At 33.3% G+C, this 25,449-nt stretch overlaps 1 protein-coding gene across 12 annotated transcripts in view; it reads right to left on the bottom strand.

Moving 5' to 3' along the window:
- Ca-alpha1D (Ca[2+]-channel protein alpha[[1]] subunit D) overlaps positions 1-25,449 on the bottom strand; it is a 960,824-nt gene that overhangs the window by 92,738 nt on the left and 842,637 nt on the right. For 9 of the 12 annotated variants that reach the window (XM_072546534.1, XM_072546531.1, XM_072546529.1 and 6 more), the window contains exons 19-20: positions 24,121-24,208; positions 23,825-23,932 (exon numbers count right to left, since the gene is read on the bottom strand). In XM_072546534.1, the coding sequence (XP_072402635.1) occupies positions 23,825-23,932; positions 24,121-24,208 (196 nt within the window). Of the gene's footprint in view, positions 1-10,566; positions 10,675-23,824; positions 23,933-24,120; positions 24,209-25,449 lie in introns of all 12 variants that reach the window. The other 3 variants (XM_072546539.1, XM_072546528.1, XM_072546530.1) reach the window with 3 other exon arrangements.

The following is a 25,449-nucleotide window of genomic DNA, read 5'->3' as shown; positions in this document are numbered from 1 at the left end:
AAAATTCTTTTTTTATATACAAAAATGACTATATTGTAGCTCTTTTAAATAAAAATCGAATAAGATTTCGCAAGAACCGATCGATCAATTCGTTTTCGAGAGAAAAACAGAAATAGCTGTATTATTTACGAAAAAGTGGAGGGCATTGCTAGAAGAATGATTTAACCAGATGAAACATGCTCCCTGTGTGTATAGGCATTTTAGTAATAGGAATTAATAGCAGTTAAAAATTAAAAAGACGCTTCAGTTTAGTTGTGTAGCGACGTAGAGTACTACTTATGTTATTTTTTATAATCAAAAGTTTGCTAATTTAACAACCGTTGTGAGTTATAATAAGATTGTGTGCAAAATTGCAGATTGTTTAAATTAAACAATATATTATTCTATAAAAGTCAAAAATATTCATCGTTCATCATGTAAGTAAAATTATACATTATTGTATTTCTGTTGCAAAATATTAAAAAATTATTTAAAATATTATTGAAATATTTGAAATTTATTAAATACAAAATTGAAAGAGAACCTCTTGATCCAATCAGCTAAGTGTTATTTTTTGTTTTTAAAGTAACAAATTCAAACTCATATTTACATCAATTCTCTGCTCATTGTTTTTGTATACGTATAAATTTGTATCCCATTCAAACGTTTTCCGATCCTGTAATTAAGTTTACATGTTCTCTGATTAAATTTGAATTTAATCGATCGATTACAATTTAATAATAATAAAGCTTGTGACATTGCCTCTTGAGTTCAAGTTGATTTTCATGTGTAATATTAACAGTACAAAAATCTTCTAATTTTAATTTGTATATGTATATGTATATTTTTGAATTTTGCAAATTAATCCCGAAATTTGTTATTGTGTATAGGTATATTACATGGTTACAAACAAGATTTTTTTTTCCTACAAAACAGTACTAAAAAAAGTCAGCAATTTTATACAAAAAAAAAGTTAAACCTTTTTTTTTAAGTTAAATAAGATGGCACACATCGATAGCTTTTAAATAATCTATTAAGTTCTTTGAATAACTATTTTGACCTGATAACACATCTGATAAATTTGAATCTATAATATAAAGAGATTGTTGATGTTTGAATTTGTCACATTCAAAGATATGTTTTACTGTTAAGGTTGAATTGCAGCGCTCGCATATTGGTGGGTTACATTTTGAAAAAAGATAAGAGTGTGTGAGTCTATTATAGTATGGCCTAATCGTAATCGGTTAACTACACTCTGTTAATGGCAATTTTTGTACAAAGGTTTAGTTCCTTTAACTGTGTCTTTAATTTGTCATAGTTTAGACGTTGATATTTGCCATTCTTTATGCCAGACTTCTAATTTTTGCCTTAATAGAAAGCTTTAAGTCTTCTGGACCGCACTTTAATATTATTTCCGAGTCCGCACTAGACACTGCACTACGCGCACTTAAGTCTGCTTCTTTATTTCCGGGGATACCCACATGAGAAGGAATCCATATGAAGTCAACTGTTCTTCCTTTTTCTTGACATGTGTGAAGCTCTGATTTGATCAATTTTTCAATTGGGTGTTTAGGATATACTCGTTGAATTGAAGTAATCGAACTCAGAGAATCAGAAGGAATCACCGCTTTGACGATATTGGTATGTATCATTAATAAACTTAATTGCTCTATAAAGAGCGAATAATTCGGCTGTGTATATGCTACAGTGGGAAGATAGTTGAAATAGATATTTACTTGAATTGATCACAAAAGCGGCACTAACTCTATTGCTAGATTTTGAAGCATCTGTAAATATTTTGGAGAAATTTTCATAAGTTTGGAGTATATTTGACAAAATAGTTTTTATTTCTGAGGGACGTATTTCTTACTTATTAGTAAGAAATATTATATTATATTTGCTCAAATATACATTACACTGTGGAATATTGATTGACCAAGGGATATGAGGATCGGTGATGTTTGAATCGAATATGTCAGGAAAATCAAAAGTTTAATTTTTTGCAATTTGTTCTAACTATTTCATAGTATGGTTTTCTTAGTTTATCATTATAATTAAAAAGTTCGTTATATTTATCTGTGAAGGTTTTACTATCAATAGGTTTTTCTGGATTACAGAATACCGAGGATGAATGTGTTAATGTCAGTTGCATTCGCCTGTGGTAAAGGGATGGCTCACCAAGTTCAGCGTATATTATGCTCTCAAAAGGTGTACTTCTAAATGCTCGTAGTGCGATCCTTAGCCCGTTATTATGAATTGTATCTAGAGATTTTAAAATTGACTCTCTGGCAGAACAATAAGCGATGCATCCATAATCGAGTTTAGACCTGATTAACGATTTGTATACTGATACTATTGTATTTTGGTCGGAACCCCATTTTCTGTTTAATAATGTTTTTAAAATATTTATTCTCTTATGACAAGTTAATTGAAAACACATTTAGCCCAATTTAAATTAAAACAAGCACTTTAAGGTCTTTATGGCATGTCGCTGTTTAATTTTTCTTTATCAATGTATTCTATTGGATAAATCTTGTCATATAATACTTTGCACGTTACGATTGGCCCGATAGTAGCAAAGATACGTATCTAGACCCCCTTTGGCATGCCGTTATGTTCGATTTTTCTTTGTCATCCTATTCTATTTGCTAAATCCTGTCATATGACATATCGCACGGTCATGTTTATTAAGTCGTTTATGCAGTTTAAGCTGTAACGTTATAAACGTCACAACTTTATTAATTTCTTCTTCTTCTTCAGGTGATATCTCCGCTTCGGAGGTTGGCAATCATGATAGCTATTTCAATTTTTGAGGCAGTAGCTCTAAATAGTTGTTTTGAGCTGCATCCAAACCATTTCTCAGGTTCTTAAGCCATGAAATTCGTCTTCTTCCGATGCTTCTTCTGCCATCTATCTTTCCTTGCATTATGAGTCGCAGGATGCCATACTTCTCGCTCCGCATCACATGTCTCCCACAGATACTATAGCTTTCTTTCTTTAATTGTAAGTTCAACTTCCTTCTCTTTACCTTTTCTTCTCACTACTTCATTGTTCGTAACTTTATCTACCCAGGAAACCCTCATAATTCTTCTATAGGTCCACATTTCAAAGGCGTTAAGTCGTCTCATTGTGTCTAGATTTAACGTCCATAATTCCACTCCATAGTATAGTCCACTGTATACGTAACATTTTGTTAGGCGTAATTTAAGAGCTAATGTTAGATCTTTGCCACATAGGACCTTTTTCATTTTCATAAAATTAGAACGTGCTTTTTCGATTCTGACTTTGATTTCTGCAGTGTAGTCATTATTTTCTGTTATAAGTGTTCCTAAGTAAGTGTACTTTCTTACTCTTTTAATCTGCTGGCCCTCTACTATCAAGATTTTGTTAGTATTATGGTTGTTTTTACAAATTTTCATAAACTTCGTGTTTGTTCGTGTGTTCGTTTTTGATATTGAGCGAGAGTCCGTACTCCTTACTACACATTACTATTTTACTTATGAGTCTTTCCAGGTCTTGTAAACTATCGGCTATTATTACTGCATCATCTGAATATCTGATGTTGTTAACTAAGACTCTATTTACTCTTATGCCGACTGTTTCATCTTCCAGAATTTCTCGAATTACCTCTTCAGAATAAGCGTTAAATAATAGAGGTGATAGTAGTAGCCTTGCCTGACTCCTCTCTACATCTACATCTAGGGGGCCTACATCTCCCGTTTGGCTATCTAAAGATGTACTAGCTTCTCTCTGGTCATGAAATAATTCCTCGATGTACTCTTTCCATCGTCATAGTTTTTGTTCTGTCTCCAACATAATATTTCTATTTTTGTCAAGTAATATATTCGAGGTTCTTCTACTTCCTACTCCGGCTAGTTCTTTGACTTTTTTTATGTAGATTAAAGTTTTCATATCTGTTTTGCAGTTCTTCTATTTCTTTACATTTTTCAGAGAAGTACGTTTTTTTTAGCCTCCCTAATTTTTCTTCTTATTTGGTTTTGAAGCTGTTTATAGCGGATCGTATTGATGGTTTTGTTGTTTCTCCTTTCATTCATCAACTCTAGAATTTCCTCGGTCATCCGCTCTTTTTTCTTACATTTGGTTGTTGTAAGTACTTTCTTACTTGGCTCCAACATAGAGGTTTTGAAGAATTGCCACTGTTGCTCTACGTTGCAATTATTTCTTGGGTTTCTATCTAGATTTGTGTTGATTTCGTGTTTCAGATTTTCTTTTGTTTCTTCTGACTTAGTTTCTGTATGTTAAGTTTATTGTTGTTGCGGCTTTTTTGCGTCTTTTTTAGTTGAAGTTGAAACCTAGCAATAAGAAGACTGTAATCAGAGGATCCGTCTGCTCCTGGATATGCCTTTACTGCCTGAATGGAGTTTCGATATCTGTGTTTTATTAGGATGTAGTCAAGTTGATTTCTAACGATTTTGTTTTCTTTGTCAGCTGGCGATTTCCATGTATAAAGGCGTTGCTTAGGTAATTTATAAAATATATTTGCGGCTATAACATTATGCTTCTGGAATTCTATTAGGCGATCTCCTCTGTCGTTTTGTTCACCAAGCCCATATAGTCCTACAATTATTTTTTATTAATTTATTAATTCCTTTACCTTCAGTTTCTTTTTTACTATTTTTTCTTCAAAAAGTAGTTGGCGCCTTCTTTCTATTTCTGTCCCGTAGAATAAATATTAGCCCTCTCTCTTTCTGTCCGCTAGTAAATATTCTGTTCTATGTTGACAGAAGAGCTAATTCCATCATAGGCATACATCCTATGACTATCATTGCTAACTTCATTGCAGTCCCTTCCTACTTTCTTTTCATGGTGGGATTATTTTTTGTCAGTAATTGAAATTTATAAAAGAAGGTAGGAATTATTATAAGCTTCATTTTATGGTCTGCAGAATTCTCTTAGATTTATTGGCTTTATTGGAGATTTTATGGAATATGTTTATGGGATATTACTAAATATTTTATGGAATAACCGCAGCTGTTAGTAAGACCTACTCACATGCTTTGGAGCCGACAACAGGACCTGCCCAGGTAATCTGCAGGCAACACATTTATTTAGAAGCAAGCAGCCCATCGATGCCATAATAAGTATCATTTAAATTTGTGTACTGTAAAGCATTAGGCAGGGTTGTTTTTGCCATTTAAATATGTTTTATGTGTTAAACATGATTAGTTAAATAATTGTTTTATTTGCTACCAGCTAAGGGTTCATTGCTTTATTCATAGTTTAAGACAAAACGAATTCACACTAGAGAGATTGAGCTAGGCGAAGCATAGACGATAAGCTCCTATGGATGATTGAGGTATTATTTTTATAATAGTATTACAATTCTCTTTGGTAGTCTGATCGTTACAAAGCTTAGGGTCTTTTTGACAATTCACCCTCTGACAACACCCTTAGGTACCCTCTTTTCAACGATCTCTCATACATCACGATCCAACCAAGCGCTCTCCAGCTGAACGACAGAATGGAAGCGAATGAGGGTGGCCCGCAACTATTAGTACAATGTAAACAAATTAAGCTAACTCCACTACTTTTAGTCGTAAAAAAGTTATTTTTTTTATATTTGTCTTAACTTCAGCTATAGAAATAAGTTAAAAATTTGTAAAATATACAGTGAGGTACTAAAGTAACAAGTAAATTCAATACAAACGGAAAATCCCAAAATAGTTCAATTTTTATATATGAAAATACAATTTTCCAATAACATTCAAATGTATCTTGAACTACCTAGGGGTAGTAGTTACCCCCGAAAAAATTTTAAAAGAAAAGGGGTAGCGTGTGATGCAGCATTTAAAGGGGTTTTCAATGCTCTATTTAGCAATGTAAATATTTTTCTTTTTTGTACAGGGATAGTCAAGGAAAAAATTATTTTATGTCATTCCATAAAAAAAGCCATTGAGTCGAATATCTTTCACGATTGACTGGTCTATTGGTTGTTTTGTAGCCAAAAAAGTAACATCGGACCTTTTTATCACATTTACATATCACAAAAAGATTAGACGAATTTAAAATTAATATTAGTTCGCTAGACTCCCTTAATAATTTGAAGTAAAAATACATTAGGAAGTTTTAAACATTATTTTAAATTATTTTAAAATGAGCTTAACTGAATCCCAGAGAATTGAAACATTAATATTGATTGGAATGAATGATAAAACAAGAACGCATTCTGAGGTATGCAGATTATTTAATGAAAAGTATCCTGACCGTCATATTTCCCAGTCTACGGTGAGTAGAATAGAGAAAAAGGAACTGTCAAACCTGACAGATCGGTTCCCAAACCTGACAGATCAAAGTTGAATAATCAAAAGAAATTAGGTGTATTGTTAACTGTTGAGGAAAATCCACATAAACCAACAAGATAATTGCCTGGTGATAATGCTATAAGTAAAACTTCTGTAATAAAAAAATTTCGAAAAACAATAAATACCATCTGTATAAAATTCAACTACTGCAGAAATTAAATGACGATAATCCAGATCCTAGATTACAATTTTGTGAAGTAATTACGAATAGATGCCAACGGAATACGATGTTTCCCATGAATATTCTTTTCTCAAATGAGACTACATGGAACGGTCAACAAACAAAATTGGACAACAGAATAGTTGGACCATACTTCTTTGAGGGTACAGTAACTGGGCTGAGTTATTTTAACTTTCTACAAAATGTTTTGGCACCTGATTTAGGACAACGTTTCCCAGATACTGCTAACCCCACAGTCATTAATAGAAACATATGGTTTCAACAAGATGGAGCTCCACAGCATTATGCAGCAGCAGTACGAACATTTCTTGATCAAACTTTTCCGCATCGATGGATCGGTAGACGTGGCGAAATTGAATGGCGACTCCGTTCCTGAAAATCTGACTCCACTGGATTATTTCCTATGGGGCTATTTAAAAACAAAAACCAAAATGATAAAACCAACCAATATTGATGTTTTAAAGCACCGCATAAGGCAAGAAATTAATGAAATCACCGCAGAGATGTTGCAAAATGTTATCAAAGATTTTCAACACCGTCTATTTTTCTGTAAAGAGATGAGCGATGATTATTTTGGCATATGATTTAGACGAAATTGTTGTAATTATTGTTAATAAACTTAACGTTCTAACGTATGGTCCTAAAGTTTTGGGAAAAATTTCACCTGGTCTGATTGAGAAGCAAAATGCATTTAACAAAGAAGGCCATGGAATTGAAATGTCATCAGTTATTGACATTTAATAAACAAAGCGGAATATTTTGGTTTGTGCTCTGCAAAATGTCTTATAAAATTGATATTCGTCGAGGTGTTTATAATATGGTTAGGCGCATGTCGAAACGAGATATTGTTAATATTTATCGAGATCAAAACATAAGCAAATCGACAATTTATCGCACAATCAGAGAATGTGAAGAAGGGATACCATGTGTTAACTTGCGTAAAAGTGGCCGACCGCGGATTTTGAACCATATAAGAGAGGCAAAACTGATTGAAGCAGCTAAGAACAAAATTGGGGTCTCACAGCGAAAACTGGCCAAAAGATTTCATGTTGGAAAGACTACAGTATACAGGACTCTATCGAGTAACAATATTATCTACCGGAAAAGAAGGAAAGCTCCAAAATACACAGAGGATCAATTAGAGAGAAATACCTCAGGCTCGTCCAATTGAAGAGTTCTGGGCAATATTAAGTCGGAAAGTCTATAATAACGGATGGGAAGCACAAAATCAGGAACAGTTAAGATGCCGCATATATACAAAAATTAGAGAAATTGACGCCGAGGTTGTCCAAAAGATGATGCAACGTGTCAGGGGAATTATTAGGCAAATCGAAAATAATGGTCCCTTGTCTGTCATTTGAATTTTGATTTATAATAAGGATAGTTAAGTTAAATTGTTGAATAATTTAATAAAAATATAACATTATTGTGGTCAGAGTTATATGCTTTTGAAATTTTTCCCAAAACTTTAGAACCATACGTTCATCATCATCATTGGTGCTACAGCCCTATAAAAGAGCCTCGACCTTCCCAAGTCTATTACGCCAGTCAGTTCTATCCATTGCCAACTGTTGCCAGTTTGCTGCGCCTATTTGTCTACCATCCTCATCTACACCATCCCTCCATCTGAGTTTTGGTCTACCCCTTTTTCTACTTCCCACAGGTTGTGACATAAGGATTCTTCTAGGAGGGTTGTTCTGCTGTGATCTTGCCAGATGTCCTGCCCATCTTAGTCTTCCTATTTTTATAAAGGATACTACGTCTTTACCACCAAATATATGTTTATATCTGTGATATATCTCGTAGTTGTACCTCCTTCTCCAAACACCATTTTCACAGATGCCACCAAATATTCTTCTCAGGATCCTTCGTTCAAATATAAGCAGGAGATTTTCATCTGCCTTGGAAATGGTCCATGCCTCAGACCCATATGTCAACACTGGTTGTATAAGGGTTTTGCATATGGTTATTTTTGTTTTTTGGCTTAAGTTTCTGCTCATATGTCTACTCAGTCCAAAATAGCATTTGTTTGCTAGGATTATTCTTCGCTTGATTTCTTCCGTCATGACGTTCTCCTTGGTGATTAGGGAGCCCAAGTATGTGAATTTGTCCACCACTTCAAAGGTAGAATTATCAACCGTGAGTTGGTGGCCGATGTTTCTGGCTCTATTGTTGGGTGTTGATGCCATTATCTTAGTTTTATTTTCATTTACTTGCAGGCCCATATTTTTTGAGGCGTGTGACAAGGTGGTATACATTTCTTCTAGCTTGCGTGTTGTGCGGGCAACTAGATCAACATCATCTGCATATGCCAAAATTTGGAATGATTTATTAAAAATGTTTCCTCTGCTGTCTATTTGGGCATCCCTGACCGCCTTTTCCAAAGCTATGTTGAAAAGGAGACACGCCAGCGCATCTCCCTGTCGCAACCCAACATGCGTTTCAAATGCCTGTGATTGTTCGCCCTGTATTTGGACTTTGCAAACAACTTTACGCATTGTAGCATTAACCAATCTTATCAGTTTATCGGGGATGTGGAATTCATCCATGGCTTCACACAATTTATTTCTTAGGACACTATCATAGGCCGATTTAAAATCTACGAAAAGATGGTATGTGTCTTTATTAAATTCATTGGTTTTTTCCAGTATTTGCCTTAGCACAAAGATCTGGTCTGTTGTTGATCGACCAGGCCTAAAACCACTTTGATATTCGCCAGGACCATACGTTATGTCACTATTATTTTACAAAATAAACAAAAAGATCTGATGTTACTTTTGTGACAACAAAATAACTCATAGACAAGTCAATCCTGAAATATATTTGACTTAATGGATTTTTAATGGAATCAAATAAGTACAATAATTTTTTTCTTGCCTATCCCTGTACAAATAAGAAAAATATTTACATTGCTGAATAGAGAATTTTAAACCATTTTAAATGCTGTATCACACGCTACCCCTTTTCATTAAAATTTTTTCAGGGGTAACTACTATCCGTATTGTATATGTCCTGTAATAGGGCGTTCAAGATACATGATTTAAATAATGTCATTGGGAAAGAGTATAACGCAAAAGTCGACCCTATTTAAAAGCAATAAATAAGGGGTGGAAAAATTTGTGGAGCAAATATTTTATTTCTACATAAAAATATAATCGACTAAGAAGAAAATTTGTTTAGAACTAGAGTTCTATCTTTAACAAAAAAAAAGTTTTTGCCTTGCAAAATTTAAAGACATTTAAGAATTTTTATAAACAATTAAACATATCTCGAAAAGAATTGACGGATCGGATCTTACGAAGTCTCATTTGATTTGTAATTAAAAGATCTACAACAAAATGCTTTTTGCATTAAAAAAATATTTTACCAAAGTTATTTTAAAAATAAAAACATGACGAAAAACTGACATTTTTGGACTTTCAATCGTTAATTTTGCATAAACTATTGGTAAAATTTAATACAATGTAGCTCAAATTAAAGATTTTTTTATGTACTTTAATTATACACATTTTACCCTAAATACAATATTTAATGCAATAAAAATAAAAATAATCAAAAAACACCGTTTTTTACACCTTAAAGGCACCATAAAAAAATTATAACCAACAGTTGGATTTGCACGCACGTGGAGGTTACTCCAGGCATTGCCCTCCATAACGCTGTGCCGGTTTCAAAAATTCACTAACTAATGGTCGTTTTTTTCTCTACAGCTTTAGCTATTGGAATTTTGAGGTGTCCAGGCAAGTAGCTTTTAAATACTAGTTGTTACTAGTATGTATTAATGCTTCTTGTCATAAATAATTATTTTTATTTTTACAAGGTGGTCCTATTTAAGGTCCTTACACTTATTTATCTGGTGCGTTAATTTGTACGAAACTTCTATACTTTCTGGGAAAAATCATATAAAATTGTTAAAACTGAAACCGGCAATAAGGTAAATTTAATTAGAAAGAAATTATTACCAAAAGTTCAGCGGAACGTTATTGATCGAACTATTTCCTCGTTCCATTCGCCGCCATCACATTGTATATTCTACTTTTATAATTATTTAATTACTATAAAACAGTTCGGAACGGAAATTACCTTAAACAGTTGCACTCCTATGACAGCGAACATGAACTGCAGAAGGTAGGTGACCAGCATGATATTACCGATCGTCTTAATGGCTACTATCACGCATTTCACTACATACTAGCCATAGGAAGAATCGGCATGAAAGAATAAAAAAAAAATGGAACAGTCAGTAAAGTAGGTAAGGAAAAGGAAAAGCTTATAGCGCTTCCAGGCGTAGCCGGACTATTGAATACGCTGGTTGCTGCTGACTGTTTTGGATGTCTAAATAACAAGAAATTACATGTTTCAGTCAAATGGTTAAACACATTTTTTGCTAGGCAATATAGTTTGTTAATAGTATGAAGAATTTCCATTTATATTTGACTCATAATAAGCCCAAGTTGTCCAGTAGCTGAAGAACCTCAATATTTTTATGATTATAAAGCCTTCTTTATCGTACAGAGGATCGAATAAATCAAGATTTTTTAAAATTTTTTTTAATTTAATTTTTTCTGTAATCTTATATACTAAAACGCTAAGCCCTTGTCTTGTCCACCACTTTACTCAAAAACCATATTAGATAATTAAAATATTTTTTCTGAATATTATTAGTATTACGTATGAGATTGTCAAGATATACTTTTGGTACAAAAATTCACTTCCGGTTTTGAGATGACCGGAAGTTAAAATTCACTTTAAATTTTAGACCCCATAATGTATATATGGATCGAAAGGTCTCGTCGAGACGAATCTAAATATGTACTTCCGGTTGCGATCCGACACCGGAAGTGACCCGAAACGCGCATAAAACGTCAAGATAGAGCAAATCTGACACCGGATTCGTGATCAGCATGCAAAATTAACTGCTAAATGATATCCATGTCGACATTTGATGAACTAAAAATTGCATTCCGGTTTTGAGGTCGACTTCCGGTTTCGTTTTTATTAGTCAAACTAATAGAGAATTCAACGTAGAGTTCAAAAATGTAAGTTCACGAAATTATCATTTATAGTTTTTGAGTTATTGATAAAAATATTTTTACTTCCGGTCATTGTATATATTGTATATTTTTCTCGCAAAATAAAAATTTCATTTAAAACACTCGATGCCGAGTTGGTCCGCTAGTTAAATATCTAATGTCCTTGGGAAAATTACGATACTTTGTTTTGTTATATTATATTTCTTTATTGTCTGAAAATATTTCTATTTCTTCGTCTAACTGTTCTTCAGTATGTGATGAAGCAGAGAAATTTATTTTTCCTTCAAGGTTTAGCTTAAAACTAATCCAATCAGTAAATTTGTCTGTTAATGTTGGTCTACTTCGTTTTTACTTACTGTTAATACAATGACTGAGTGACCTGAGTTCATATCTCTATCTCTGATCTGTTTGGAGTTAATTTGTAGATATACAGGGTGTTTCTAATGCGACATTGGTTGATAATTCTATTATGTTACAAAATATTAAAAAAAGTTATTTAGAAACAATATAGGCAATAATATTCTCCAGGCTTGAATAATATGCCAAATTCTACAGGGTCATTAATAACTACGTGGTAACGCAATCATATTTTTTTAAATAGGACACCCTGTATATTTTCTGACATTTAGATACCTTTCATAATCCTTGTTCTTACAATAGGGAGCTTAATACTACTATACAGGGTATTTAAAGAGTTATGAGCATTTCGAAATCGCTATGAAGTAAACACACTGTATATAAAGAACGAATTAATTAATTAGCACTTATTTTACATAATAAGGTAAAAAATATGTTGTAGTTTTTAAATTAAGTTTAACAGAAATCGGCATAATTTTCGTCACTATGTACCAAGCAACCCCTACTTTATTAACAGTCATCGCCAAACTAGCTGGTCTATAAATATTTGGGGCGGTATTTTTGGGGACTATATGATTGACAGGATTGCGGGGACTATATGATTGCGATATATCTGGATTTTCCACTTAATCTTCGACAAAAAATATGGTTTCTAGACGACGGTGCTCCAGTTCATCACAGTGCTCTTATTCACAATCATCTAAATAATAACTTGATTGCGAGGTGGATATGTACAGGAGGATCAACTGTGTGGCCACCGCGATCACCGAAATTGTCAAATATTGATTTTTTTATGTAGGGCTATATAAAAAACCTTTTATACTAGAAACTCTCAACAATACCAGATGCTATGAAAAATAGAACAAGAGAAGTTCGTAATAATATTGACTTTCAAATGTTAAGAAATGTGGCTCGGTCATTTTTTGACTTAAAAACTTGCATCGACGTTGTAGGTGGACATTTTGAACATGTACTTTAGACTAATTTCCTTAATATCACATCAATTGTTATATTCATTGTATATTGTTATAGTTTATATTTTGTATTAGTTATTTATTGAATAACAATAATTTTGTTATATTATTACACAAGACTAAGTTGTTTCTACTGATAAAAATTTAAAGTATTCCAGAAATTTAAAGAAAACTGAAAATGTACATAGCTGAAATATTTTAAAAAAATAAAATATAGTGTTGTAAACTTAAAAAATATGACAAAATCGTAATTTTCTTTTGTAGTTCACCCTGTATATGAATATTCATTATTGATTTCTGTTAAACTTAATTTGAAAACTTGAACATATTATTTACCTTATTATGTATAAATGGATAATTATTTATGTATTCCTACTTTATATACAGGATGGTTATGTTATAGTAATATATAAATAAAAATGGTCAAAACTCGTTAAATACCCTGTAAAGTAGTGTCAAAGTTCCTATTGTAAGAACAGGGATTATGAGAGGAATCTAAATATGAGAAAATATACAGGATTTCCTATTTAAAAAATTGCATGTTTGGTTTACCACTTAGTTATTAATTACCCTGGAGAATTCGGCATATTTTCTAAGCCTGCATATTTTCTAAGCCTGGAGAATATCATTGTCTACATTGTTTCTACATAACTTTCTTGGATATTCTCTACCATAATGAAATTATCGATCAATATCCCATAACAAAACCACCCTGTATATTTACAGATATAAAAGTCAAGCACAAATTACTTATTGGCACGTAAATACATATTCGAACTTAAATTTGGGCACTTTCTAACTTCAAAAATTATAATTTTTACTTGTGTTATTGAGCCTTTTTGAGCGATTTTTCAAACTCTAAATTATTCATAACTAGAAAACTCTCAACTTCGGACAAACGGTACGAATAATTTTTTTATTTAGAATAAGCCGAAACGTATAAGCAATTGTTCACGGCAAAAAAAGGTGACTTGCAATTTGTTTAAAAATATTTTTTAAACAAATTCTGACACCTTTTTGTATCTTGATCCTTCTCATAATTCTGTTTAACTAATCCATATTGTAAGCATTTTATTGCTTTATTTTTTGACTTAGGAATGAATCTGTTGTTCAACTAGACATTATGAAAAATGTCTGCCATATATGTAGTTTAATAAAAATGTCAGTGCATAAAGCTTATAGTCTATATGTTGATATGCGGTATTTTATACCTGGTAAGTATATTTTACTAAGATATTTAGTTTGAAAAGCTTGTGTTTTGTTCTAATTATTATAGCTTGGTGTTTTGAGAAATCTTCAAAAGAATTTTATTACTACTGTCAATGATATCTTTTACTCAGCTAATGTTTTTAGGCACACAAGCATATTTAATCATATTTTTTCTTTTAATCGTATTAATACTTCGAATACTACGAATTACTACTATCGAATTTATGTTGAACACTTACTTTCTCGCAAAAACTCTCTGACTCTTCACAGAGCCTTTATAATTTTCTAATCTTCAAGTGTATAATTTTATGTTGTCTAAGTTTTAACACTGATTACACTGAATTGATAAGCTTTAGCGTATGAAAAGACAATATTTATTCAAGAACAAAATAAAGGACTACCATTTGACTGAACTAAAATGCCTCTTTTGGAAAGTATAGGTTCTATAGCAAAGAAAACCATCAAAACAAATCAAAGAAAGCTGTCTATTTCCAATTTCATCTTAATAAGCCAATCATCGTTCTGATAGACCAAACATATATTTAGAATTTTGAAATAAAAAATAAACAAAAAAACCGATGGTAGGTTTTAACTGACAAAGTTTAATCAGGTGAAGAAACTGCAGTTTAGAACTCAGGAAAATAAGCAAAAAAAATTATCTTGTTGATGACTCTGACTCAGTCAGTTTGAGAAATTTGTTACGTGGTGTACGCCCTAGAACTTAAATTCATTTCAGCAGTGTATTTGGTGGTGATTTTTAATTAATATCGTAATTATAAGTCAAAAAATTCATATTTGAACTATATTTGCCTAGCAGTAATAACTAATGCATTAAAAAAATACAAGATAATTATTTTATAAAATAAGTCGGAATTATTTTCAATAATTTTTATTAATATTTATTGTGCGGTAAACAATTTTAAATTGAAAAACCTACATTTTCACAGTCATAAAAATGCAATGAAACAGCAGTTTCAAACTCCTATTATACACACATCACCAATACATTCTTCAAATTACCACACAGAAGGTTGTACACATAGCGCTCACCCGGTGACACGCCGAAAATCTCATAAGAAACCAGATTGACTATATTTTAATAAATAAAAGATTCAAAAACTCAATAACATCAATGAAAACCTACCCTGGTGCAGATATTAAGTCAGACCATAACCCACTTGTCGCTAAGTTTCGTCTGAAATTTAAAAAAATCCACAAACCTAATCCTATAAGATACGATCTCAAACAACTAAGAGATGATGACATAAAGCAAGAAGTACGGGAATATCTGAAGAACAACATATCTAAGTCAGAAGTAGTTAATGATGTTGACACAGAAATAAACCACTTAGAAAACATTGCGAAGGAAATATTAGACCAATACCTGCGACCGAAAAAGACAGAAAAGAAAACACCATGGATGACCGACGGTATATTACAGATGATGGACAGAAGAAGAGAATCCAAGCGGAAAGACTACGTTGCATATCAATCTCTAGACAAAGAGATAAAAAATGCTCAGAGAAGCTAAAAATGCTAAAAATAGAAATTTGAAGGAACAGTGTGAAGAAATCGAGATATTGGAACGTAAACACGATTCCTTCAACCTCCACAAAATATCAGCAGGCATCTATAACTCAAAAAAACCGGGACACTTAACAGACTTCTTCTTCAGTGACTTATCCGGTCCGGATGTTGGCGATCATCAAGGCTATCATGGTTTTGTTGACTGCTCTGCGAAACAGCTCCGCTGAGGTCATCCCAAACCATTGTCGGAGATTTTTCAACCACGAGATACGACGGCGTCCCGGTCCTCTTCTGCCAAATACTTTACCCTGCATAACAAGTTGAAGAATTCGATATTTTTCTTCGTTCCGCATCACGTGGCCGAGGTACTCAAGCTTGCGTTGTTTAATTAAATTAAGCACTTCTTTTTCTTTTGTCATGCGCTGTAGGACCTCAACGTTGGTGACATGGTCCACATAAGATATTTTTAGTATCCTTCTGTATATCCACATCTCGAAGGCTTCGATTCGTTTTTCAGTGGCTTGCGTCAGTGTCCAGGCTTCAACTCCATACAGTAACACTGGAAGAACGTAGCACCTCACTATTCGCATCTTGGTTCCCAAACTGAGATCACTGCAGCACAGCAAGGATCTCAACTTAATAAATGTAGACCGTGCCATTTCAATTCTGGATCTAATCTCTTGAGCGTAGTCCCATTGTACGTTGAGGGTAGTTCCGAGGTAAGTGAATCTGTCGACTCTCTGGATCTCTTCGCTACCTGCCATTAGTGCCCCGGGATCTAAAGTTGTACGGCTGACAACCATGAATTTAGTTTTCTTAATATTAAGGTTCAGTCCGTATGTTACGCTCACAGTTCGCACTCGGTCTAGTAAGGCCTGCAGATCGTTTAGGCTGGTTGCTAGTAACACAGTGTCATCGGCGTAGCGGATATTATTGATGTATTCACCGTTCACTCGGATTCCCATGTCTAGGTTTGTGAGGGCTTCATTAAAAATCTCCTCAGAGTATATATTGAAAAGAGTCGGCGATAGCACACATCCTTGTCTTACTCCTCGCATGATCTTCACTTGGTCGGTCAGCTGGTCTTCGACCTTGACTTGAGCACGCTGGTTCCAGTATAAATTCATGATGATCCGAATGTCCTTCTCATTCAATCCAACTCTTTGTAGTGCGGTGACCATCTTCTGGTGCTGACAACGGTCAAATGCCTTGGCGTAGTCAATAAAACAAATATAGACATCACAACTGACATCGCGGCATCTCTGAAGTAGGACTTGTAAGGTGAAAAGTGCTTCACGTGTACCCATAGAATTGCGGAATCCGAATTGCATTTCACCGACATTTTCTTCGCATTTCTTGTAAATTCTGGCATGTATGATTTTAAGAAAAATTTTAAGTGCATGACTCATAAGACTGATAGTTCGGAAATCTTCGCACGTTTTCGCAGATCGTTTTTTTGGTAGCGTTACAAATGTTGACAATAGCCATTCCTCTGGGATATTACCTGAATCGTATATGGCGTTGAACAGTTCAGTTAACTCCTTCGTGTTCACTTCACTCATCACCTTAATAAGTTCAACGGGTATTTCGTCCGGACCTGTAGCCTTACCATTCTTAGACTGTTGTAAAGCAGCCTTTACCTCGCTTTCTAGAATTGACGGCCCTGTCATGCAATTTATTTCCGGAAGGTTGCCGTGGTCGTCCCAGAAAATTTCTTCGATATATATTTTCCAGGTAACCAACTTCTCATTCACTGTCGTCGCCAGATTACCGTCTTTATTTATGAGGAGGTGTGTGTTTCTCCTCTTGTATTGACCAGTGGCTTCACGAATCCTTCGGTGGATATTTATATGATCGTGTTTCTCTTGGAGCTCCTCGATTATTTTACATTTTTCTTGCATCCATGTCTCCTTGGCTCTTCGTATTTCTTTTTTAATTGTCTGGTTGGTTTCTTGGTATTTCTTGGCGTCCCTGTTTTTCATTAATCTTCTTTGTTCCATCATCTGTAGAATGTCATCAGTCATCCATTTTTTATTTTTTACTCTTTTTTTCTTTCTCAGATGTTCTTTTCCCGCATTCAGCATGACGTCTTTGATATAACTCCATTTTTGTTCTACACTCTGTTCTTGTTGTTGAGCCGTTTCTAGTTTTTGTCTCATTGTATCTCTCACGTTTTGACGAACTACGGGGTCTTTTAGAGTGTCATAATCCAGGTTCTGTTTAGGTTTATTTTTGATGAGTTTCTTTAGTTTGAGTTCTATCTGGCCCACTAATGGGTTGTGGTCCGATGAGACGTCTGCTCCTGGGTAGGTCTTCGCCGAAGTCAAGCTGTTCTAAACTGTTCTAAGCTGTTCCAAACTTAACAGACGCTCAAGGAAATCCAATAGTTGATATTGAAGAAACAAAAACAACATGGATGAACTATGTGACAACATTTGAAGACGATAGGAATGTCACCATCACACAAAATAAAAATGACGATACCGGACCACTTTTTCTCGAAGCGGAAGTAGAAGCTGCTATAGACAACATTAAGAAGGGAAAAGCCGCAGACGAGTTCTACTCAGAATTTTTGAAAATTATGAATAAAGACGAAGTAAACAGACTTACCTTGATCTTCAACAATATATACCAAAGTGGAAAAATACCCCAACAGTGGCTAAGATAAACTTTTATAACAATCCCTAAAAAACCCAATGCCAAAAAATGTGAAGATTATCGAATAATAAGCCTTATGAGCCATCTCCTGAAAACTTTTTTAAAAATTATACATAAAAGAATACATAAAAAGTGTGAAGACATGACAAACACACAATTCGGCTTCAGGGATGCATTGGGTACTCGAGAGGCACTTTTTGCAATACAAGTTCTCTTTCAAAGTGTGTGTTTTGTTAATTACCAGAAAGCGTTCGATAGAATAAAACATGACGAACTGATGAAAATATTAAATTCAATTGGTCTAGACAGCAGAGATCGCCGTATAATAAACAATATCTATTACGAACAAACTGCAGCTGTTACAGTTGAGGATCAGTTAACAGACGACATAAAGATAAAAAGAGGTGTGCGACAGGGATGTATATTGTCCCCATTATTGTTCAATACATACTCAGAACACATTATGAACCTAGCACTAACAGGCATAGACGAGGGAATACTTATAAACGGAGAACGATTGAACAACATAAGATACGCTGATGATACTGTCATTTTTGGAGACAATCTTGAAGGTCTGCAGACACTTGTCTCCAGGGTGGCAGAAGTAAGTAGCAGGTTTGGGCTTGATTTTAACATAAAAAAAACCAAATACATGGTTATAAGCAAAAATAGGATACCACCTGGTCAATTACTAGTTAACCAACAACCTATAACACAAATCAACAACTTTTGTTACCTCGGTGCAAACTGGTTATAAGCAAAAATAGGATACCACCTGGTCAATTACTAGTTAACCAACAACCTATAACACAAATCAACAACTTTTGTTACCTCGGTGCAAACTTAAATGAACAGTAGGACCAATCGACGGAAATTAAGATAAGGATCGAGAAAGCAAGATCAGTTTTCGTCAAAATGAAAAAAATCTTTAACATCCACGATATAAAATTGGAAATAAAAGTTTGTTTACTAAAATGCTACGTATTCTCCGTTATTTTATATGGCGTGGAGTCATGGACCTTAATTGAAGCATCACTGAGAAGACTCAAAGCATTTGAGATGTGGTGCTATAGACGCATGTTGAGGATTTCATGGATAGACAGAGTTACCAACGAAGAAGTACTACATAGAATGGGTAAAGAGCGCGAACTAGTCGTAACCATAAAACGTCGCAAACTAGAATACCTGGGCCATATAATGCGCAATGAACAACGATATGACCTACTTTGGACCATACTTCAAGGTAAAGTGCATGGGAAAAGAGGTCCAGGAAGAAGAATATACTGGCTGCATAACCTGCGAAAATGATTTAACTTAACCATTACCAGACTTTTCACTGCAGCAGTCAACAAAGTCAGAATAACTATGTTAGTGTCTAAGATCCGTAACGGATAGGCACCATAAGAAGATTATACACACCTATACTCTACGTAGATGTAGATGAAGTAAAAACAAAATTTGGTGACTTTTAAAAAAAAGTTGTAAACTATAAAAATACCGAAAATGTAGTAGATATAGAAACACATATTAACAATGCCTTCTGGAACAACCAAACATGTATTGCAATTTATTTTGATTTCATAAAGCATTTGATATGGCTTGGCATCCAAGATAATATCAACACTGGAATTATGGGGTTATCAAGGAAATATACTTGCTTTTATTTAAAATTTTCTCCTAAATAGAAATTTTTAGGTAAAAGTAAATAAAACAAAAAATGGCACACCTCAAGGCTGACGCTTTACATTATAGCTATTATTGATATAATTAAATCAATGAATAAGCCCATTTTAGCAAGATTGATCTTATAATATTCTTAAATGAAACAATATACAGAGTATGGCCAAATTACTACAAGATTAACTCGATAAATTCATCATATTTTCAAAGAGACCAAAACAGATAAAGGAAATACCTACTTTTAAACTTGGGGGGTCAGTCACTTAAATATGTAAAAACAATTAAATACCTAGGTTTAATATTTGATCAAGCTCTAATCTGGAAGGACCACATCAAATATATTTCAGCAACTTGTCAAAAAAGACTAAATCTCTTGAAATGTTCTGGTACGAACTAGAGGCGGAAAGTAGAACTCTACTAGCATTATATAAAAATCTGAACAGATCCAAAAATATGGATGCCATGCTTACTCGTCTGCTTCAACAACTCTAAAAATTTTAGACACCATTCAAAATGTCGCTATTATAATAATATGCTTTTAGAATAACTCCTATCATAAGCCTTCAGGCCAAACTCGGGGAATTACCATTAGATTTAAGAAGACAGAAATTAATACTCTCATTTATAGTATATAGATCTAAAAAACACAATCTTCAATCTTTTTCTATAAATCACATGATAGTTACCTTGAATTTTGTTTTAAATTCTTTACTTTTTACTGGCACACAAAGATAGCAACAGTGTACACTTTTCGACCTGTAATCGTTAATAAATAAAAATCACATTCTAATTCAGTAGAGGAAAAGAATTTTTTATCCTAGAGGGCCAATATTTCTTAAAAACCTCGTCAAATACGTGTGTACTGGGAAAAGGCTTATTTCTCTAAGCTATATAGTTTATTACTTCAAAAGATCTAAAACACATGTTGTAATATACGTATTATAAACTTATATACATTATTTATATCAACTGTCACATTATTCTAAATACGGTAATGACCCTGCCTGGTCGATGCGTTATTAAATAAAAAATATATTTTAAACTATAGCCTAAAATCCCACTGCAAGCTCACATAGTTCATAACATAGTTAATTAACTCACAATTTTTTACATACATTTAAAATTAGAAGAACGCATTGACAATAGGTCGCTAGTCAAAAATTGGCCACAAATATTTTTAATTCAATTAATAGTAATTAATTTTTGACAAAAATTTTATTTCGTTCATAAATTTTTTAAATAAAATATGCTGCTCATGACGTATATGCATGTTTTTTTTTTATATCAAATAAAGCTATTTTTTTCTTAATATGATATATACGTTTGCGTGAGAAAAAATTGTCGAAAATTAAGTTGTCAGCTGTTAAAAACGCGAGGTACCAAAGGCTACTGGTTTGAAGTGTCAGTTTTTGTGAGTTTTTAAAGCATGCGTCGATAGATATTCGCGATAGCCAATTCCGACAGGGGGCGCTCAAGATTTCAAAGATGGACGATCACTTCGGGAAAACAAATCATTTTGTTTTTTGATCTCTAAGCTATAAACTGTTTATTATCAATCATTTACACGTGTGTTTTGCCAAAGTAAAAGTTGTAGTACGTTTTTCAAAGTTTATTTGTTTGTGATTCGAGTTTATACATACGGTAATTGACTCTCATACCCGAATAAAAATAAAATAAAATGTTTGTTTTCTGACAGTATGTCTGAAACACGGAAAGTAAAATTTACATTATCTCAATTATTTTTGTGGTTGCAAGATCGGCAAAGATCTCTTTAGTTGAGGGTGAGGCAGTTTTTGGAGCTGGCCACATAATTTTGTAAATTACGCCTTACGATTTCTACTAATAACTTCATGATACCTTTGGAGTAATTTAGCTGATGGAACAGTATTTTTCTTCAGTCTCCTCAATTAAGTTTCAGGTGTTACTATAAAGTAAATCAAATATAAATATATTAAAATATAAATAATATTTTAATCAACACTTACTTGGAAAGTAATCGTTCTCAGTAAAATGTAAACTGCACAGTCATGTACTTGGTTATAGGTTTGCCAATTGACAAAATGAATTGCCAAACTTTTCTCATATTCTCGTCCAGCGGAAACTTATGTATGGATTTTTTTTGTTAATTATAATAGGATGAACATTGAGGAACACTGCAATAGTTTTTTGAAGTCGAAATCATTGTTAATTACAATATAAACCGGTCGCTAATATGTATACAAATTAATGACAATTTCAAGGTTTTTCCGAAGTGGATGCTTTTGAAATCTGGATGCACCAGGCGTCGCCCACTTTGCGGTTCCTCGCGAATGTAATAATATACATATTATCACTTGTCAAACCAGTGTCGTTGCGCCCTAACTCTATTTTACTTTATCTTTGATACCGTTTTTAACAGTGGGCAACCCCAATTTTTTCTCAGTCAACCTTATATCATCATATTACGAAAAAATAGCTCTAATTTGATATAAAATACATACGTAATGGGCAGCGTATTTTATTTAGAAAATAAATGCAAAAAATAAATTATTTGTTAAAAACTATTAATTGAATTAAAAATATTTGCGGCCCCTTTTTGACTGGCAACCTATTATCAATGTATTCTCCTAATTTTAAATATACGTAAACATGTGAGCTTGATTAACTACGTTATGAACGTAGTGCTCCTGCAGTGGGATCTTGTACTATTAGGACATAGCTTATTTGGTACTAATATAGAATAGGTGAGCCTTCTTACTAAAATGAAATGTATAGCAATTAATTCTGCTTTAGTTACTGATTGATAATGTATATTATTCGGCGCTATACATTCACTCTTCTGTATTTTCAATTTTAAACGGGTACTATATTTGATAGAGCAGTCAGAAAGAAAATATCTTCATAGACTCGAATATAAGTACTACAGATAACTTCTCTCTAGTGTTTTCATATTTATACGAAGTTCCTTCAAGAAAAAACAAATAATAAATTTGGAAAAAATGCACAATGTATCTTCAACATGACAGAAAACATCCTCGAGTTAACTTTTTTTGGCAAGTTTAATAAGAGCCGCAATGATAAAAATTACAATTTAATCACTTTTTTATACTTCTAAAAAGTCCAAATATATTTCTGCATTTTAGCCAGGCCCACCCATTCTGTATAATGACCGCTTTTTCATACTAACTGAAATGCATATTGGATCATTGGATCATTATATTATAATAGCTGTATTTAAGATTTGAACCGCTGCTATAGAGTCCAATCTTTGCAAGGAATATGGCATTCTACGAAGAAGAAAATAATTATTATTTCAATTTTAAATGTCTATTTGGTTTTTCTTGGCATTAGCTTCTTCTTCCTTGCTTTTCTATCTTTATTTATAATCGCAATTGACAGATTTTGGTTTTTATATGATATTGCCATATTTGCTGTAAAAATTTGATGTATTAACGTAATAGTAACCATTGGCTTGCTTTAATGTTTTACCAATTTTTGGTCTACCTTGAACAATATTTACAGTATTTTTAATAAAGCTGGATGAAACTAGAAAAAAGTCGTCTTGAAGACTGTATCAGGGTATGGGGCAGACAGTATCGGAATTATAAGGCATAATTTCTTGTTATTTTGACATTAGGAGCGAGAAGGGCAGCCTTATGCCCGCCCTAGATATGACTACAAGTGCAGCAACACTGGAGGGCGGAAACTGGAGCTATATCTGGCCGTTGGACGTACAGCTGCACAGCTGCACACAACACGCAAAGACAGCTGAGCGAAAACATGCGGGTTACTGGGCCCCACCCACCACAACAACGGGGTTAATCTCTGATGGCGAAGGGCTGGTAACAGGGAACCCATACCCATATGTGCATTTGCTTCAACAACGCAACAACGGAACAGCAGTCTGCTGTTTGTGGTTCCTACCTTAAATAATTGCACTCCTATTACCGCGAACATGAACTGTAGAAGGCAAGTGACCAGTACAATGTTGCCGATGGTCTTAACCGCAACTATCACGCACTGGACTACATGCTAAAGATAAATAGGTTTAAGTAGGTAACAACTACATTTTTAATTTACTTAATCCGTAGCTGAGCTTTAGCCGACGCTACCCCCAATGCACGTTGTGCACATGTGTCGTGTGCTCCCTCTCCCTTCTCTATAGCTTACTCTCATAATAAATAATATTTTACGATAGTTTAATTTGCTTCCATACATACCTTTAATCCTTTAGCTCTGTTAATTGCTCTTAACGGACGAAGAACTCTTAATACTCTTAAAATCTTTACCACATTCATTGCACCTTGGCTGTAAAAGATAAATATTAGTACCGACTACTGCCCCACATATTTATTTAAACAAATTTTTAAAATTGGTACATTGCTTTTAGTTTAGTGGTCTAGGGGAAAGGGGGGTTTCGTAGCCCATTGGATCCATGTGATTTTATAACTGATTTTTATGATAATCCGAATTTTTGGGCAGGAATTTGATATTAAAAATTAAATTGTTTAAATGTTTACCAGCAAAAAACTAAAAGAAATATACCCTTTTTCAAATCATGCTTTGTTTCTTAAAAAAAAACCGAAAAATTTTGAATAATATAAAATCGGTTCAGTACAAGCCGAGATATTGTAAATTTATTATTAAAAAATAACAAATTATCGACTTTGTCAGACATTATTGCTTATAACTTTGCTCTTGCTCAATATAAAAATATTTAAAGCTCTTCATTTAAAAGATATCATTATAAGCTTTTAAATAAGGTTTGAAAAATTAAATTTTATCAATTTTTGACGAAGTAAAGTTTAAAGTATATAATTTAGATGTAAAAAATCAATCGAATTTGTTTATGAGGATTTTTCGGTGGTATGAGGTCAAAAAATTTAGTATCATATTATTAAGGAGTATACTACGATGGAAAACGAACATTTTGAGCTTTAATAAACTCATTTTGCTGCAGTTTTTGCTAAATTACAATAATTTGAAATTGACCCAGCTGATACACTTAACTCGCACTTTGCGCAAGTGTACTCACAATTTGTAATATTAATATTTGTACAAAAAATAACTTTTGAATGTACTATAAATCTTAAATTGTTTATTAATTATTTTTAGAATAGTTTTTTTATTCAACTCAATTTATTTCAACAATCTGTTCCTTCCCTAGGAACAATAAGTTAAATGTATACCTATTACATGGTCATGTAATTAAACATTCAATAATGACAGAACATAAATTAAATTAATGTTTTAAAATTTTCCTAACTTTAATTTTAGTCTTATCTTAAAATCTAGTTAATAAGTATGTTTGTTTATACCGCTTTAGTCCGCCCACTTAACCACTAACGTCTAAGTCGAGCGAGCGCGTTGGGATGCACACTTAGTCTCTCTTTGTATTTTCTGCTGAGGTTGAATTAGGACTCTTCTTATCACTTGATTGGACACGTTCAAGGAAGCATTTACTATGATTCGTAGAATTTTATATTGAAATCTTTGAAGAATTTGCAAGTTAGAATTACTGGCTGTGCCCCATAATTGCATCCGATAAG

This window comes from Diabrotica undecimpunctata, chromosome 10 (assembly GCF_040954645.1).
Source record: "Diabrotica undecimpunctata isolate CICGRU chromosome 10, icDiaUnde3, whole genome shotgun sequence".
NCBI classification, from domain to species: domain Eukaryota; kingdom Metazoa; phylum Arthropoda; class Insecta; order Coleoptera; family Chrysomelidae; genus Diabrotica; species Diabrotica undecimpunctata.
This window is presented reverse-complemented; position numbering and strand designations above follow the sequence as displayed.